The sequence below is a fragment of the Corvus hawaiiensis genome, chromosome 5, assembly GCF_020740725.1.
Source record: "Corvus hawaiiensis isolate bCorHaw1 chromosome 5, bCorHaw1.pri.cur, whole genome shotgun sequence".
Lineage (NCBI taxonomy): Eukaryota > Metazoa > Chordata > Aves > Passeriformes > Corvidae > Corvus > Corvus hawaiiensis.
This window is the reverse complement of record NC_063217.1, coordinates 18989279-19005746: the sequence shown is the minus strand read 5'-3', so window position 1 is coordinate 19005746 and position 16468 is coordinate 18989279. Positions and strand designations below refer to the sequence as shown.

Sequence of the window (16468 nt, the reverse complement as noted above, 5' to 3'; positions counted from 1 at the left end):
AAAAGCTAGAGGTAACGGTAACCCCAACAAACACAGTATACTTCCTCCAAAATGTGTGCATGAGGTTTTGAGCACGTGGTTATCATCAGATTAGCAAGAACATGAAATAGAATAACGCCAGTATAGAATACCAAGAGTACTAAAATGAATGTTTTTATCTTTGATAGGTTATATCCTCATTCAGAGGTATTTAAACCCTGATTAAATGGAACCCTGAAACATCCATGGAGAGTCAGATTGAATCATCCTTCAGGAGACAAACACTACATGTTTTCATTGTATTTCAATTATGTAGACTATCCAGATCTTAAGGATTTACATTGGGTTTTTATTCATATATTTCCTTAGAGTTGGACATAGATATAATGATGATGTTAGTGCAGCACACAAATGTTGACAAAAAGAGGCAGCAAAATTTGAAGCAATCCATTTATTGGTTTACCTATGGATACAAACCCAGGCAATTTTCTTTCTTAATTTATGACAAAGACACTGATTTCTGAAAGCTGTGTTTTAGAAATGTTGATTAAATCTCCTACAAATGAAAACTGTTGTTTAAATCTCCTACATGTTTACCTGAGTACTTGTATCAATGAGCCACAGTAGCTTAGATCTGTGTTGCAGTGGGGATCCTGCAACACGCATATATCAAACCAGGAGTCCCGTGGAAAGGAAATATATATGGACAGACAGATTCTTGCTAGATGTTTCAGAGATGTTTATTTCTCCAGCCGCATGGCCGGAGCTCTGCCCAGGAACTGTTCCAGTCACGGGACCAAGGGTCCTTCTGCCCGCGCAGGGAACACAAACCAACCAATGGGAACGAGGCTGAGCAGGGACAGGGAAGCCCCGTGTCTGTGCCCTCAGGGCCCCTCTCCCAGGGCTACACGGCGGGGGAGGGACCCCAACAGATCTGATTCTGAATGTGTAATTTTTCCAGGCCAAAAAAAAGTTTTTTAGAAAGTTTGGAGCTTTCTTAATGAAATGTAGAAAATGCTTAGAGAAGTGGAGGGTAATCTGGTAAAAAGACAGATGAAATCAAGATACTAAGGGAAAGATTGATCACAAAGCAGAATTGCAGAGAAAGAAGATGAAACACTAGAAGCAGATAAGTTTATCTAGTGAATGTATAGAGGAAGAAAGCAGAGAAGATAACAGATCTAGAGACAAAGACATCAGGATGGTAGCTGAAGAGGAAGGTTGAGAGATGATTTTTTGTCTCAGGCATTCACTGTGTTCTTCTGATACTGGCAAGGCGATGGTACAAAAGCAGTTACTGCAGCAGGTAGGAAAAGAACCAAGACACCCTGTTAGTTTTGCAATTAAAACAGCCAACACAAAATCTGCAGTTTTCTTCCCGGTTATGTTTGAAACTTCAGTTTTCTTGGGCAAGGCAGTCACTACTCTCTTCAGTTTCCTATTTATAAACTAGGGTGATAGTATTTCTCTTCTGCCATCTTCTTCTTTACTTGGTTGTCTGAGTTATGACAGGAGCTGTATCTCAATCTGTTCCTGCCTAGATGCTGGCAAAGCAGCCTGGTTCCGACTGGGACGGCTACATAGGGGTTTTGCAGTAACCATGGGTAAGTAAGGCAGAGAAGAACAGGAAAGCCAAAGAAACTGACAAAAGCCTTGATATGAGGAACTAAGAGTGATTACTTAAAAATACATATTTGGGTTCTTTTATTTTCTTCCTGATCCTATCAAATGCACTCAAGGCAAATTTCAGCTTATTTTTTATTTATTCCTTTGAATCTTACTTTTACTTCAAAAGAAAGTGGTTATTCGCATACAAGAGCTTGGGCTTTCTGAAAAACACCAGTTCTCATCAGCCTTTTGATAAAATCATGGGAGCTGAAAACATTGAGAGTTCCTTTTGTTTTAATAACCTCTCTTTCATGAATATTTACTTCTCATTTGAATACTTATCATCAATAAAAATTAAAACCTTATGTTTGTGAGGAGTGTGAGTACATTTGGGATTAAAATGAGCGACATCCTTCAAAACTGAGGGCTTTTGAAGGGTTATCTTTCTTAAAGCAGAGCTCTTTCTGCAACAGTATTCTGAGTCCAGCATGCTACACAAGAAAACAAAGGAGAGAAATTCTGTAAATGAGAAGCAGAACTGGGAAAAAGATTCTGTTTGGTTCATCGGGACTAGCAGTTGTATAACTTTAACTATCAACAACACAAGAAAATGATTGAGTTTCTAATATAATTAACAATTCTTTTAAGCAGTGGTTTAAATTATAGTTCTTGTTAATTTAATTTTCATTATTTGCTATTTGCCTGTGCAAATAAGGTGTTGTTTTCAGAAACAGTTTGCTGAGAAGCCTGCAAGGAGATGGAGGATGTACATGACAATGTAAACCACAGAAAAATATGAATAAAGACAAATGTACCCTCTACAGCATTAAAGTTGCAGAATGCCTAGAGATGAGAAACAGCTAATATAGGAGAAAATGGATTAAAAATTGGAGAAAATGTCTAAGTTTGCTTTATAATTTGCAGGTGAAATGTGTGAACTTTGTAACTATCCAACTAAAGTTCCACACTAAAGCTAGCTGCTCTACTGGACTTTTTTTTTTTTTTTTTTAACATGGAGATAACCACAGGCTTTTATTAAAATTTATAATCTTCCATTCAAAGAGAGTTCCTGCTGAGTTTAGATATGGCCTATGTTTCTTTCCATATAAGCCATTAATTAAGCACCTGGAACAGAAATGTTGGCAGTGGCAAGGCCAAGGCATCACCTGCTCAGAGGGAGGTGAAGTTGTCAAACGGGGCTCTCTAACCATTTTAGAGAACAGAAGGACATTGTGCCTAGATGCCAAACCACAAACAAATCTTAACAATGGGTAAATTGTGGTAAGGAATGAGGCATGCATATTTTATCATGTTGTCTTGTACTGTTTGTGGTGTTATTTAAAACAAAGAGTACCTGTGGGTTAAACTGCTTAAATACTCCACGTAGTTACGCTTGGACTCGGCCTGGAAAATGTAAGTCCTGGGGACACTCGCCGTGTTAGGAGTACAACAAAGATCGCACATGATGTGCCTCATGATAGACCTGGTCTATGGAGACGTGTGCCCATGGGAGCCGTGGAGGGTATGGCTGGAGCAGAGGTGTCAAGGAAAGGTGAGCAGCGCTGTGTGGGTGCCGTGCTTGGGTTTCAGTGCTGATGGAGGAGCGTCTGTGCCAAGGGGGAAATGAAGCCAGACCAAGTCCTGGGTCATTAGGTTATTTACACCTCCGTGAATAGGGTAACAGCGGAGATCTATGCCCAAAGTGGGCAGTGTTCCACTACCGTGTTCACAGAAAATGGTTGCTTTGTCCTCCCGCTGCGTCTTACATTACACACACAACACAAGCGTGTACATAATTTTGTTACACAAATATATTATACCAAAGTCTCCCTGATACTGCTCCCCAGAGCCTGGGATGGCAGCAGTGCCAAGCTGTTATGCAGGAGGCGCACGTACAGAGAGGAGGACCCTTCTCTGGGACACGCACCCCAGACACTCCCGCACAGCCCTCGGCAGCTGCCGCTCGGGCCCCAGCGCTCTTCCCTGCGGCCCGGCCCTCCTGCCCCGGCACCGCGGCCCAGCCCTGCCGGCAGCTCGGCCGTGCGGCCGGGCCCGAAGGCGCTCGGGGAGCAGGGCGGGCCGGCAGCGGTGGCCGCAGTCCCCGCCTCTCCAGCGGGCTGCTCGGCGAAGGCCGGGCCGGGAGGAGCCGCTCACCGGCGCTGCGGCCCGCCGGAGCCATGAGCTCCCACCGCAGCGAGACCGACTGGCAGGGGTTGCTGAGCGAGGTGAGGCGGCGGGGTGGCCGCGGGCTGGGGCGCCGGGCACCGAGGCAGAGCGGCGGGCGGGCCCGGCTGCTCCCCGCGCCCCGAGGAAATGCCGGGGAGAGGGGCACAGCCGCCGGCAGGAACCCGGCCCGCGGCCGAGCGGGCGGCAGCGGCGGGCGGGGGGCGCCGAGCTGTGCCGGTCACGGCTGAGCTTTGCAGTCACGTCTGCCGATGGCCCTCCCCTGGTCGGGCTGCCGCCCCAGCGCCGCGCGGCTGCGGAGCACCGGCGACAAGGGCCTGCGAACCTCTCCGTGGGTTTTCCGCCCTGGGGCTGCAGAGAGCAGGTTGTAGGCGCTGCTGCGGCTGGTTTGAAACCGCCGAGGATTCCCTGAGCCGCGAGTATGGCCGAGGCCTCGGGCCCGGGGGAGCGGAGCAGCGCAGCGCAGCTGCGGAACCGGCCTGGGTGACCGGGCTGCCCCTGTGCCGTATGCCTTGTGTACTTACTTCCCTTGAATCACACATGAAAGGGTTTTGAGACCCATGGTGACATTTATACTATGGGAGAAAAGAATGTAATAGTACCATGCACATGAGCCTCAACAGGTGGAGGATTTTCCAATTACATGAATAGAAACTTAATTGTCCACTGCATCCCCATTAAAAGATCCAGTGTTTACAGGTACACGTTTTCACATAGGGTAAGTTACCAAACTCACACCAACTTGAGGTCAGTATAACTTAAAGGAGTGTTGTTGAAGTCAAATCTGTTTATTAGCCAAACTCATGAAGTAAGCTGGCATGCTGATTTTTACATTGCATTACTATAAAAAATAGTATTTTTATGCTTACAGCTAGCAGATAAAACTTCTTTGCAAACAGCATGGGCCTGGATAAACCTGGCTGAGTCTACTGTCCTCCACTATGACGCACACAGGTGAATTCCCCTGTTTTCAGGAGGGCTTTGCCTCCATTATGTTAACTGAGTGTAAGGCCTAAGGCTCTGACCTGTCAAATAGATATTTGAGTTTAGGATGTTGAACCTGTCACTGCTCCTGTTGATTTCAGTGGGAGTTTGTATGGCCCCAGATCTTTGCTAGTACAGTACATCCAGAATTGGGGCCTATCTATGCACGCAGTGTTTGCAAAGACACAAAATGATCCAGGAGAAAGTGAACAGTGCACTTTCAGTAGTATCCTGTTTATGCAGTGTTAAATCTAACATCTCATTTCTCAATTGGAGTTTTATTTGGGGTGGGGATGGTTTCAGATGGAAGGGAAGGGTTAGAGATGAGAGACAAGTCATGAGGTGTGTTCAGAGGAAATGTTGCTATACTGTGCTTTAAAAAGTAATTTAGAATTACTATGGAACTTTTTTACTTTTTATATAGTTTAACCTGAAATCTTGGTCCTGAAATTGAACACTGACTTCAGTTTAGGGGCTTCTTGATTGTAGTGAAGTTTAGTGACTGTGCTAAGCTACATTTTTGTAGATACTTAAATATACATATAATTTCTTTTTTTCAGGAAAAATTAGAGGCATAGTGACTTATATTTCCCCTTTCCTCCCTTTCTCTCTGTTTCTACAGCAGGCTTACAGCCTGTTTTTCTGGGTGAAGTCTGTAGTATGTGCTGTCAAGATACAGGTTTTCCTCTTTTGCCTTCTTCTTCCTTTGGCTGTTGTAATTCACTCCATGTGATTTACTCATTAACTCCAACATCCTAATTGGTATGTGAGAAAGTGGCTCAGACTTCTGAAGTAACTTGTAATAAGGTTTTTGAATTTATCATATCCCTCAGTGGTACAGATTTTCTCAAGGCCTTCTAGCTTCGGTGTCTGCTAGGTAATTTTTTTCCCCTGTCCATTTCATAAACATCTTGAAATGCTTTCAAAATACAAGGTAACAAAAGCAAGAAAAGACATGGTAGCTCTAAACAAACACTGTCCCATTGCTGATGGTAGACAGTTAAAACATAAGATGGGGTTAAAAATCTTGGTGTAAAAGACCAGAAGTTGGTGGGTTCAGATCTGTGGTGACATACTTTCTCATTTGCATAAGCCCAATCCTCCAAATTTGAAAGGTAGGAGTAATTGAAATACTTGTCAAAGCAACTGTAATTTTTAAAACTGTGGTACTACAGGTGTTAAGTGAAGTAGTAGGATGCGCATTTGGTCCTTATGCACAAACACTTGTACACACAGTGTATTTTTGTAGGTTGTCTTTTCATTTTTCTGTAGAGAAGAAGAAATTCTTTTGTCAGTTTCAGTCTTTTTCTATATTTATTCTTCTTTTCCTTTTGACATTTGTTCCATTTTGGTGCCGTTTGCTCTGTACCCTTTCACATATCTTTCTCTGCTTTTATTATGCTCACCACTAACTTCTTGCTTGTTCTTTTGCCTCCCTGTTTATGTATATTTCCACTTATTTTACAGCCGCACACATTTCAGGCCTAGTGTGCACCTGGTACTCTGAACAATCTTTGCACCACCTGTACCTTGAGCATTCTTTAAACTGAAGGAATAGGATGACGTGGGTAGGAATACTGGGACACAGCCAACTTAGCAAATACTGAAGGAGTGTAAAAGAGTCATTATTTCCATTGATAATCTCACAAACTGGATGCAGAAGAACCCACTTCAGGAGCAAGAATCCACACAAATTTTACCTGTTCTCTAGCTAAGTTCATGTATTGGTGATGGATGCATATATATATATATAAGATTTATTACTCTCTTGGGTTACCATGTAATTTTTCTGCCTGGACTCTTGGTTTTTATCTAACGTTTATGTCACTCAATGACCCATGTTTAGAGTATCTAAAAGTCAGTGTAAACTTTTAAGGTGAAGACCTGATCAATAATCAATAATCTTGCTTATTTGACACAAGAGACTGAGCTGTAGCAAGAACTTTCTTGCTGGTGGCCTAAGTCCTCCATAAAACAGTGATCTTCATAAATCTTAAAATACTATCCCAAGAGTACATTCCATTCCTCTTCCGCATCCCTGGAGTTGTTCAAGGCCAGTTTGGATGGGAGTCTGAGCAACTTGGTCTAGTTGAAGGTGTCCCTGCCCATGGCAGCAGGGTTAGAACTAGATGATCTTCAAGGTCCCTCAGATTTGCCAACTTGTAGAATTAAATCCAATGTCAAAATGCTTCTCTTTCGATTGCACCTCCCACATGTTAGAGTGTTTAGTGTATGCTATTTCCAGCAACTCACATGTGGTGCTGCCTCCTAAAGTTAGTTTGAAGAAATGTAGTTTCTGTTTAATTTGTCATTCACAAGAGGCTATTTCTTGGTTATTGGCTGTGTATGGTCTTCAGCGGCAAAGAAGGAGGTGATATGCTTGTCTCTTGAGCTCCCTTGCTGAGTAATTTTGGAGCAGTAGTTCTAGTTGAAATAGCTAGATTTCAACATGATTTCAAGACATGAGTTCTGAAGAGTGAGATACCTAGCGTGCTTGTAATTGGCAGAGCGTACCTTTCCCATTGGTTGCACAATTTTTTATGTGGACAAGAGAGAAGAGAAAGGAAAACTGGTGAGATTTTCATGTTCATAATATCTCTATTACATTCTGTCATGTTTTCTTTTCAGACAAAGCGTGAAATGTAATTCACCAAACCTCTATGAGGGGCCAACAGGCTTTGGAGCCACTAGTTTCACAGCTTTTCTTAATGTGGACAAATGCAGTGGCTGTAGGGAAGAACAAAGTGGAGCAGGTATTCTGAGGTCCCTGGTTGGTTGGGTTGGCATTGTAACAACTTTGACATTTGGAAAATGAAATGAGAATGCTAAAAGAGCTGGCACTGTGATTTACTGTGCTCCAAAATTCTCAGGAGCTGTGGGAGAGTGCTATGAAGACCTGCATGCTGGACTTCTGGGCAACAAAACAAGTGTTGCTTTTCATGTTTCCTTGTTTCAGGTTGGACTAAGAGACCCACAGGGATGTTGTGAAACAGAGAGAAATTAATAATGTAATTGGAGGCACAGCATACAAAACTTTTAAGGGCTGGGCCACATTGCACAGAAGTGTTAACTACTAAATTGTGGTATTCCTAAATGGCCAATGAAGAGGATGTGGTGTAGTATGGTCATCAAGATGTTCTTGAGGAACATGATGTTCTGAGGAGCTGCTTATATCACTTCTGTCATCACTGAATGATACCAGCCTGCTTTGTGTTTCAGCAGCCAAGAAGCAGCCAGTGAAGCAAGAACTGGGCAGCAGGAAAAGCAGGGTTGATATGGTGGAATAAAACCAAGGTCACTGCATTGTTTCCGGTTTTATCAGAGAAAAATCACATCAGGAAGGGAGATGGCAAGCAAATGGCCAGTAATTGTGTATTTCTCTGGATCTGAGTGCTTGACTCTTTCAGATAAGTTAACAGTTTAATCTGAAGTCGAGGGGAGCAACGTTATAGAAACACAGTCAACAAATATTCCAAACAGTGAGATTGCAATGCATTTTGGGACCCTTCAGTTTCGACAACAAAATTGTCTCCAAGAGTACAGTTGGGAGAAATTTGATAAAGGCAGTTCGGTAGCAGTTGGATCTCTTATTAAAAGATGGTGAGTAGAGTCCATGGTTTTTCAGAGAGCATGGTAGATGATAGGTGTCAAGGCCCAATGTGATGCCCTTCAGCATTTGAGGACACAAGGCCCTGGAGTGTCAAGAGGAGACAGAATATGATCCAGAGTGTTTCCAAAGCACAGATTGGAGATAGTATCTCTGCTTCTACTCTCAGGAAATTAGATGTTTTCCTTGACATTAATTGCCATTAAGTACCAAAATACAGGCCAGTAATTTGTACAAATTAAAAAAAAAAAAAAATCTGATAGGAATTCAGTGTGTTTGTTGGTTTAAAAAAAGAAAGTCTGAAACCTTGACCATGTCCCAGCTTCATCAGATTATTAGACCATGTCTACAGCGTCATTAATGAGATCTACCCAGATTTGTCACTAAAAATAGCAATGGACAAATAGTAAGTGTTTGATGTAGAGGGTCACCTTGGAGCAGTTACACTCTACTGTAATGTCAGTCTCTTTTTACTCAATTTCACTAAAGTAGTCATCTGGCTGTAAAGCAGTTCAGGCAGAAATATAGGATGTCATATTCCTTTAATTACTACGATCTTCCTTGTAGCAATTATAATTTGCTTTATTGCAGATAACAGCACATTGGTAGATAAAAGTCACTAGACAGATATGAAAAGTTGTACGTTGTAGCTTTTAGATTGAATGTATAGCAGCTGGTTCTCGTTTTAACTTTGTTTTTTAAATTAATAGATTATTTTGTACCAATAATTAAAAACAAAAGACAACAAGAATATTTCATAGTAGCTATAGTGCATAATAGAATTCACTTGTTTGTCTCACTGATAGAGAGTACCTGAGATATAGGCTTTCCTTGAGTTGCAGCGGAAGAAATCTCTATATGAGTGAATGCCAGAAGCATCTATTGAATACTTTTTTTCAGACTGTTTGAGAAAATTTGCCTTATTGCTTTCATTGTTCCAAAAAGACTTGTCACACTCCTATGTTCTTTTTGACAGCATACCAATTTTATTGCACTTATTTGTCCATATAAGGGAAATCACTGATGGGACTCAGTTATTTCCCTGTGTAGAACCCATTTCTGGTGTACAGTTATTGGGTCAGTTTATGGCCATTATTGCTACATTGGCTTTTAACATTCAGAAACATATATATTGAATAACCTCTTTGAGGCCTGTCTTTGTGAAATTTGGTTTTCCTTCAGTAATGGTAATGGGAACTGCAAACAGGGCTCTGTTGAATAATCAGATTCCACAGAAATGCTCTGGCTTTATTGTTTCTTGTACCATAAGCCCATGGAAACAAATTATGATGTTATTACTGGTTTTATTCCATTTATTTGGGAAAGTCAGTGTGTGTAAAAGGCAAAAATTACTCCAAAAAGTCTTTTATGTGGTCATTTTTATAGTAAAATCCAAACAGTGCACTGGGGAGAGATGCCAACATCATCAGTATATAGTTCATCTAGTTCAAACAGATTTTAAACAAGGAGGCCATCATTATTCCTTTTCATTTAGACCCTGAACATTACCGTCCCCACAATCTGTTTATGGTTCGTTACCCTCAGGCTAATAGGTAGCTGAGAATTCCCCAGCCCCTGCCAGTGCTGCTGTAAAAGGTGAAGCCTGCTCGTGTGCTGAGTGTGTCCTTTGTAGAGGGCTGTGACTCATGGCAGACGCAAGGTTTGTTTGGTGCTAGGTCTGTATTTCCTCCTGGGTAAGTACTGGGTTTTACAGTCTAATCCACATGCTCCGGTTCACTTCTGCCTCTCATACACTGTTCCATCCAGCAGCACTCGAGGCAAGGCTTGCAGGCACCTGCAGGTGCTGTGGGTGTATAAGGCAAGATGTTTGGCTTCTTTCCATTCCCCCTGTGTGCTGCGCTGCTCCACACAGGTGTTGGCTGGATGGGCCAGCTTCATGCTTCCTGGGATTCTTCCTGTTAAAGAAACAGGACAGGCTACTTGGTTCAGGGCTTTAGGCTGTTGAGGTTTTTTTAAAGTGATTGTGAGGTTTGCTTTTACTCATTTTTGTTTGCAATTACTCTATCAGATTGTTAATATTTAAAAACAATTTAGCGAAGGCATATTTTAGAATTACTTAGGGGATGAAACAGGGAAAAAAAGAAGAGAGATTGACAAACATTTCACTGTAAGGGAAGGAATTACTTTATCAAGTTTGAAGAAGTTTACCATGTCATTATAATCACTTGCTGACAATATTAAAGTTTAGCTTCTCATACCTTTCAGTCCTTTATCAAGGGATTTGACATTTGTGTAAGGTATCAGTAAGGACATAAGTACATAGGTACACTTGCGTTTGTTGATGCCAAGGCATCATAATCCAGAAAATTTATGGCAGGATTTCAACTTTAGTATTGCCAGAAATAAAATTAATCCAAGGTGGAAGTGTCCTTTTTGAGAGTTCAAATCCTTCTTGGAACTGCTTTTCTCATTCCCTTCCCACTTTTTTGCAACTAAGCATTTACCATTTTTGGAAAAGGTTGGCTGTACTAATATACCAAACTCATTTTTCCCTTTCTCATTGACTTGAAATTGAGGTTAACAATTAAAGTTAATTCCAAGCAAGTAGTACATACAAAGAATGATTTTTGTCCCGAAGAACAGCACTGACTTGAGCGGTATGGAAGTGCTGACGTTCTTGCTTTGTGCAAGAGCCCATAATGACAAAGTATTCTTGTCAGAGGATATAATGAAACTATAAATTGTTTTCATGACTGCTGTGGTATTTGGTCTCTTGTAGAGCATATTCAGAAAGTATTTAGAGCCATGTCTTATGCCAGTAACATCAGAAATAGAAATATATACTTTAGCATGAGCAGTGTCAAGTGATGGGTAATAAGAATCTGCTGATCGAACATCATGTTAAGTGAAAAAAGTTACTTGAAAGTTCTGATAGGTAACATTGAGGATGACATACACGTTACTCTTTCTTTCAATGGGGAAAGGCAATGAAGCAGATCAGACCAATGCAGAACAGCTAAGATTTGCAAGTTCTGCTTTGCTTAGTGCATGAGCCCTTCACATGAAAGGTGGTGGCTGCAGGGGAAGGCTCATCTCTGCCTTCCCTCTCCTTTTAGGTGTTCACAGCATTCCTGCATTATTTCCCATTCTTTTGCCTCAAACGAGCATGTGCTATTACCGCAGTCCTAGGCCCTATCACCGTGTCCCGCAGCCGTAGGGAGGAGGAGAGAAGATCCAGCAGGCAGGAATTGTGCAGCAAGATTGATTTATTTAATTATTTTATAAACTCTTTTATAGACTTTTTTCTTCATAGTCTAATTGGACAAAGGATCAGCCACCCCTTGGGGTGATTGGCTAAAATCCTAAAACATCCATTGTCAAAATATTTTTCTACTGTACTATAAACAAGACTTTTCAAGGCTGCAGGTGTTTGGTTGTTTACATAACTCTGCTGCCTCTTCTGTGAGAGAGAAGAGTCTCTCATGGGCTTAGAAAATAGCAAGAAAATCCTTGCTAGCAGCATTTTTGTATCTACAATGTGCCTGTAGTATCACAGAGTAATTTAAGTTTCTTTTACCTGTGCTGTAAGGGCATCGCACTAATTGTTTGAGAGTCAAGGTAAATTTTGATTATCACTCATGCTATGCCTTCTGCTGTAGCATGGTCCCATTTCAGTGTCCAATTGGGAGGCTGAGCCCAGAGGACATTGCTGGTAGAAGGATGGCAGTGGGAAGCGAAGCAGGAATGATTGGTTGCTACCTGGAAGCTGGATATTTTGAACACATGTAGAAAAGGGAGTTTGCAAATGCTTCTTCCTTCTAGCAGCCTTCCCGGGGTGCTGGGCAAATTGCAAGGTTCCTCATGCTATTGTATAATGAGGAAAAGAATGAGAAACTCAAATTGCTAATTTTTCTAAGTCACAGTGGTCAGGTGAACATGTGGCCATATGGATGGATTTCAAGCTTTCTATATGAGATGTCTTCCCTGTGATTGTTATTAATAAGCTAAGATGACTTGTGGCAGACTTTGATCTTGTGCAGTCTTCCTTCAACTTTTCAGAGCAGAACTTGAGACTCTTGTATCCAGTACTGGCTTGGGTAGAAATGGCTTGTTACATGTATGGGTTTTTTCTTTTCTGCAGTATCTGGTGTGCAAAAGGAAGCTCGAAAGTAAAAAGGAGGCATTGCTAATCCTTTCCAAAGAGCTGGACACTTGTCAACAAGAAAGAGACCAGTACAAACTTATGGCCAACCAGCTGCGGGAACGACACCAGTCTCTGAAAAAGAAGTATCGGGAGCTGATTGTAGGTTGTTCTTTATGAAGACTGTTTAACTGGGGGACAAAGGTGAACCTCAAAAAAAAATTAGAAAGAAGTCCATAATGGCTGCTGTAAAAATGTCTAGGTACTTGTTTGCAGGAGTCTGCAGTTGTACAGCCCTGATCATGTTATTACTCATTTGTTCTGCATTGATGAGGCAGTGCCTGTTATATAGGACACAGAAACAGTGCATGCTCTGAGGAAATTAGTTTCAGTGATAATTCCATTTAAAATCTGACTGTGGTATTATTATTCCTCAGCAACTTAATGTACCAGTATGAAAATTAATGCAACACAAATTTGTAATGACCTGCTGTTCTAGAAATGTAAACAAATCCTCAACTTTATAATTTTTTTTAGGTTGAAGTTAGTATTACTGATATTAATCATTACTATTTAAAAAAATAATTTTATAACAGTTAAAATACATGTTCTGCAATTAGATTCACAGAAGTTAATACAGTTTTTGGTTTCAGAAATAAGCTGCCAATAAAATATATCTGTTTATTTGTAGGATGGGGATCCATCGCTTCCACCTGAAAAGAGGAAACAGGTAGGATTTATTTTTCATTCTTTGTTATTTATCTGCTACAAGAGTACTTTGCAAAAGAATAAAAATATTAATTAAGAAATCTGATAAAAAAGCAAGCGTTTCGGAATATTAAAGAGCTCAGTCTTTAAACTGTGACTTCTGCTTTGGTCTACACATTTCACTCTGAAATACCTGAACTATCATTATTTAGAATATATGGCTATTGCTTTCCTGTTCACCTGAGACTGAAATTGGTCAGTGTACAGAGACTTGAGATTGTTCTCCTTGTTGTTTATTCTTCTGTATTGAGTCTTAAAATGGATTTGTGACAGGACTTCTCATACTTAGAAGTAAACTGGGAATGCATTGTCTGCATTCCATAATTGTTAATTTATTGTTGTGAGTGCTGTTTTCCATTAAGTATTCTCCCAGGCCACTTGGACTCTATGAGTTATAAATGGTAAAACAATGATAATTGCATTTTATGGTTCCCCTGAAAAACTTTTTGCCTGCTCGCATGCATTTTTGTTCCTAGATATCTACATAGTGTGTCCCTGTTGTGGAATGTTGGTTGTCACATCCTAAAATTACCTTAATTTTTAGAAAAAATGGTACTCAAAACACAATATGTGGAGCAGGGAGATGAGGACAGCCTAAAAGAACAAAAATCGTTACTGTAATTGCTAGTTTTGGAAGTCTTTTAACTATGTTTAAAACATGGTTATTAACATTCTCTTAATGGATCAGAAGTTTTACTCATCACCCTTTCCCTGAGAGTTTGCATGTAGTTCTTGCTATTTGCTTAAAATTTTATGGCTTAGGGTTTTGGTTGCTTTAAACTAAACTTCCAGGGGCAATATAATTACTCCTTCAGGCACTTAAACAAATAGCTGCCAAGAAGTCAGTGGCTCAGTGTAGAATCATTTAACTTCCTCATTATTTAGCATAATTTATTTGCAATTCTGTTATTTCAACAGAATTCTAATAGAAGTTTATGACCAGATACAAGTTTGTGTATTCTGAGTGTTGCTGAGGAATATCCAGTTGAAAAAAAAAACCAAGGCAGTATATGGATCATTACAGAGATAAGTAGGAAGGGAGATTTCCCATCCCATAGCTATTCTAATTCATCTTTCATCTTTCAAAACAAATAAAACTGACACTTGTTTCTAAAATACTAGCCAAATTCAGTCTAAATTCAGAAGCTGTGATGATATTAAGTTTGGCAATTTGTCTTACCAGGGCAAGTGCCTGGAAAACCTTTAATAATCTACCTAGGAGTCTTTTTTTTTTTCCTGAGGAAGCTATGTATTCATGCTAGGTAGCAGTGAAAGAAAGAAAATCTTGTCTTCAAATGGGGTCTTTGATGGGTTCCCCCCAAGAACAATATATACCTTACGTTGTACAGTAATAGACTGTTAGTGTACTTTCTTGAGTTTTCATTTTCCTGAGAAATGTGTCTGTAACATACAAGGTGGATAACCTAGAGCAGTTAGTGCAACCTTTCTGAAGAAGAGTATAGTTTTGCTTTGAGAAATGCATCAGAGAATAATAAAAGAAAGTAATGAATATCTTTCCATTATTACCTTACATACGTTTTTTAGCATTTTCTCATCTAAGAAAGAGTGAAGTTCTCTTTCCCTTTTGTGCTTCTTCTATTCGCTTTTTTCCTGGAACCCCAGATGCCTGCTGGGAGAAGTTTGTGACCTCAGTCACTTTATAAAAAGAGACCCCAATCCTCCAATGAATTCTGCATGACACAAAAGTGCATACTGTTTTCATGGTCAGAAATGAGATGAAAACATGATATGCTCAACAATTTGCTATCTGTTGCATTGGTTTGCCACAACTGAACAATTATTGCTTATTATTGAAATTTCAATGTAGAACCTTAAATGTAATAGGTTGGTTGGAATTGCTGTCTTCTTCTTCGTGTCTTCATTTCCCCCCTTTATTATCAATTATGTTTTGTGACTGCTTAAAATGTCTTGTTTTCCACCATGCCTTCTCATGCTATTTTGTAGCACAGAATTTTCATGGTTTTTATGGAAATGTCATGTAACCGGGTGTTTTCTGTCAGCAGTCAGCTAACTCAAAATCCGTTTTTGTAAAACTGGTACTTAAAGGTATCTTTACATGCAGTGGTAGTGTTTTCCCTCTCAAAGCTGTGTTTGCATCTTGGATCTTTTCCAAACGAAACTATAATTCTATGATACTATGATGATTCTATCCAAAGATTGTTCTGTGTGTATCGCCTTCTGCCAATCAGCAGAAGCAGGAAATGAGAAACTGTGCTACTGAAATCTCTTTTTCTACTGTAGGTGTTTCACCACTACTGTTGTTATCATAGCTTGTGAGCTGTCAGTGCTTTCCTGGCCCATCATGCCTAACACTCTCAAATGGCGTGATTGAAGGTAGTTTTATAATGTCTTATGCTGTCAGGTGTAGAGTAATTTTTGGATAAGTAATGGAGTAGTGAAATATTTCAGGACAATAGGAATTAGGAAGAGTGTGTTTTATGTTAAAATTCATTCAGACGTGGTTGTAGTGGTTTAATCCCAGCCAGCAGCCAAGGCCCACGCAGCCACTCACTCAACTGCCTCACCAGGGCAATCAGAGAGTGAATTGGAAGGATAAAAGCTAGGGAACTTTTGGGTTGAGATAAAGTCAGTTTTATAGGAAAAGTGAAAGTGGCTCACACAAGCAAAACAAAGCAAGAAATTCAATGCTTCCCATGGGCAGGCAGGTGTTCAGCCACCCCTGGGAGAGCAGGGCCCCAGCACGCATAACGGTGACTTGGGAAGACAAATACCATCACTCCAAATGCCCCACGCTTCCTTCCTCCTTCTTCCCCCACTTTACACATTGACCATAGTGTTGCATGGTCTGGAATATCCCTTTGGTCAGTTTGGGTCACCTGTCCTGACTTTGTTTCCTCCCAGCTTCCCATGTTTCTTGCCAGCACGGCAGTACAAAAAGCAGAAAAGGCCTTGGCTCTGTGTGAGCCCTGCTCAGCAATAACAAAAACATCGCTATATTATATTATTAACTCTACCTTAGCTGAAACCAGCACAATGGTAAGCAATAGACACTCCCCATTTTGAAAGACATGTTAAAATATTTCTCTGACTACATAGCCTCTGTTGAGCATCCTATATAAATAGAAATTCTACCATTCTACAGTTCTGCAATGATATATATTTATATGCATTAACTGTGATACAGGACATTTTAATGGAAGCTTACTAGGTATCTGTTGTCCAGTGTTGCTGCACTGGGAAACTTAAAGAAAAAA

The 16468-nt window shown here is 40.6% G+C and overlaps 1 protein-coding gene across 4 annotated transcripts in view; it reads left to right on the top strand.

Annotated features, from left to right (window-relative positions):
* The first annotated feature begins 3621 nt into the window (after positions 1 to 3621).
* Positions 3622 to 16468, top strand: part of CCDC149 (coiled-coil domain containing 149) — a 52409-nt gene continuing 39562 nt past the window's right edge. For 2 of the 4 annotated variants that reach the window (XM_048303780.1, XM_048303779.1), the window contains exons 1-3: positions 3622 to 3812; positions 12465 to 12626; positions 13156 to 13194. In XM_048303780.1, coding sequence (XP_048159737.1) covers positions 3765 to 3812; positions 12465 to 12626; positions 13156 to 13194 — 249 coding nt within the window. In that variant the 5' untranslated portion in view covers positions 3622 to 3764. Of the gene's footprint in view, positions 3813 to 7383; positions 8356 to 12464; positions 12627 to 13155; positions 13195 to 16468 lie in introns of all 4 variants that reach the window. The other 2 variants (XM_048303782.1, XM_048303781.1) reach the window with 2 other exon arrangements.